General features: G+C 32.0%; 1 protein-coding gene across 1 annotated transcript in view; it reads right to left on the bottom strand.

Moving 5' to 3' along the window:
* Window positions 1–1,008: 1,008 nt before the first annotated feature.
* Window positions 1,009–2,544, bottom strand: part of LOC122252771 (nephrin) — a 20,495-nt gene continuing 18,959 nt past the window's right edge. The window contains exons 5-6 of the mRNA XM_086551771.1: window positions 1,417–1,586; window positions 1,009–1,142 (exon numbers count right to left, since the gene is read on the bottom strand). Of these exons, the coding sequence (XP_086407897.1) occupies window positions 1,009–1,142; window positions 1,417–1,586 (304 nt within the window). The remainder of the gene's footprint in view (window positions 1,143–1,416; window positions 1,587–2,544) is intronic.

Below are 2,544 nucleotides of genomic sequence, written 5' to 3'. Positions count from 1 at the left end.
ATATATTTATTTAATATATTTATATAGAGATATATATATATATATATATATTTTATGTATATATATATTAATTATATATATTTATATAGATATATATTTTTATAGATATTTATATATATTGATGTATATATACATATATATAAAGTATATATCAGATTTATATATATATAAATATTTTCATATATAGAGATATTTATAAATATTTAATATATATATATATAGGCTGGTATTTTATATATATATATTATATGCTGTATTATATATATCTTATATATATATATTATATTATCTTTTTATATATATATACTTATATTATAATATATATATATATATATATATATTTATTATATTTGTATCAATATATATATATATATATATATACAGGCATATATAGATAATATAATATTATATATATATAGATATATATTATATATATATATATATATAACACACAAACACACACCACACACACCACACATATTGAATATTTATATATATATATATATATATTTATTTATTGATATATATATACATATATTTGTGTGTGTGTGTGTGTGTGTGTGTGTGTATGTGTGAATGTGTGTGTATGTTGTGTATAATATTTATATATATATATATATATATGTATATATATATACATAACAGTATATATATATATATATATATTATATTATATATATATATATATAAATTTTCTTTATATAATTTATATATATATATATATATATATATATATATATATATACAGAATACATATATAAATGTAAATATATATATATATATATATATATATATATATATATATATATATATATATATATGTATATATATTATACATATCTTTTAGTGTCTGCCCTCTTACACCCTCCCCAAAACTGTTCCCGGGAAGAAGCCTAACATTGACAGACGAGAGCCAATACTTCACGTCCTTCGTCTCAGCTCGATGTGAGTTAGAGGAAGGAAGGCTGTGCATCTTGGCTGTTATCCGGCTTCTGTTGGTTAGCCAATCTACCTCGTGTTATCGTTGCTTCTGGTCCAGGTAATGTTCGGCGTTGGGTTTCCTTTGGCAGAACAGATGACAGATGTTGTCCCGCCTTTGTCTAAGGTCACTCTCGTGGCTGCGACAACGTCCTCAGGCCCGTCTGGAAGCAAAACAGTGCCAGAGGATGTCAACATTTCTCGATCAGACATACAGTAGTGAGTAAATTAAAGGCTTTCTTTCAAGCCAATATCAAAGAAATAATACCTTTCACTACATACAAGACCCAAACAAAAGCCACGACGCACACAACCACACATGCACACACACACACAACACACACACACACACACAACACACACACACACACACACACACACACACATACAACATACACACAAAACAACAACAACAACAACAACAACAAAAACACTTACACTGGACATTGATAAAGAAAGCCGAGTGAGCCGTCCCCCTTGACGTGTGCGCCGACACAGAATAGTTCCCCGTCTGGTCGCGGTGGATCTTGTTGAGTCGGAGTGCTCCTGTTCCGTCCTCGCTGATCCCTTCGCCTATAATCATTTCCGGGCCGCGCCACCAACTGTAGCTGTTGGAATATCGGGTTAACACGTCTAATCACTTTGTAGATGTAAAGGATCTTGTTCCCAGCTCAAGCCAGACAGCCGAGAGCAATAGCAGTTCGGTTATTTGGCCTGAGCCTTGTATTACAGCGTCAGCTCCTGTTACGTTGTACGCTTTACGAATTCGAGTTTAGTAGTCTGGTCCGAGTAATAGATTTTTTTTTTTCCTTTTTTTTCTTTCCCTTGTGGTTACTTTATGCCGTACGAAAGATAAACCTAAGCATATAACAGCAGCTGTTGCTCTTGGAGGTTTGGGTAAGTAGGCCTATTTCTCATGATGACGAATTATTCAATATCAGCGTCTGATGTATTATATATATCCCAAGTGTCATCCAACTTTCTTCCTTTTTCTTATCCCTTACCTTTCCTCTCTGTGCATTTATAGTACTATCTTTGTCATTATCAGTTTTATTGATCTTATTGTGGTTATGATTATCATAAATGATTATATTTGCTATGAATATAACTAATGTATCCTTCATTAATCTATCCATCTAAATTATTAAGAAATTAATGTATATTGTTTCTACATTATCAGTCTCTTCGGAAATGAAAGAGAAAGAGATAGAGAGAAATCACACAATGCAAGTGGGAAAGAAACAGAAAGAGAGATCCAGAAAGAGGGCCTTTAGTATCATCCCGTCTCTTTCCCCTTTTCCTCTCTCTCTTTCTCCCCTCTTCCCCTCTTCCCCTCTATGCCATCGTCTTTTGATCCCTAATTTCCATTCTTGCAGCCGAATCCGATCAACTTGCAGGGTTATGTGTCTCCATTCGGGGAGAGTAATGGAAAACTCAAATGTATATACCTCGCTGGAAAATAAATTCTTTAGTGCTGACCATCACGCGAGGAATTTATAGACCAACACCAATATCAATGAAAAATGGAAATTCAAAGCGACACAATCTATTTGGTATCGTAGGCCC

This window comes from Penaeus japonicus, unplaced genomic scaffold (genome assembly GCF_977035675.1).
Source record: "Penaeus japonicus unplaced genomic scaffold, GWHDUDI00000001_assembly GWHDUDI00000025, whole genome shotgun sequence".
NCBI lineage: Eukaryota > Metazoa > Arthropoda > Malacostraca > Decapoda > Penaeidae > Penaeus > Penaeus japonicus.
This window is presented reverse-complemented; position numbering and strand designations above follow the sequence as displayed.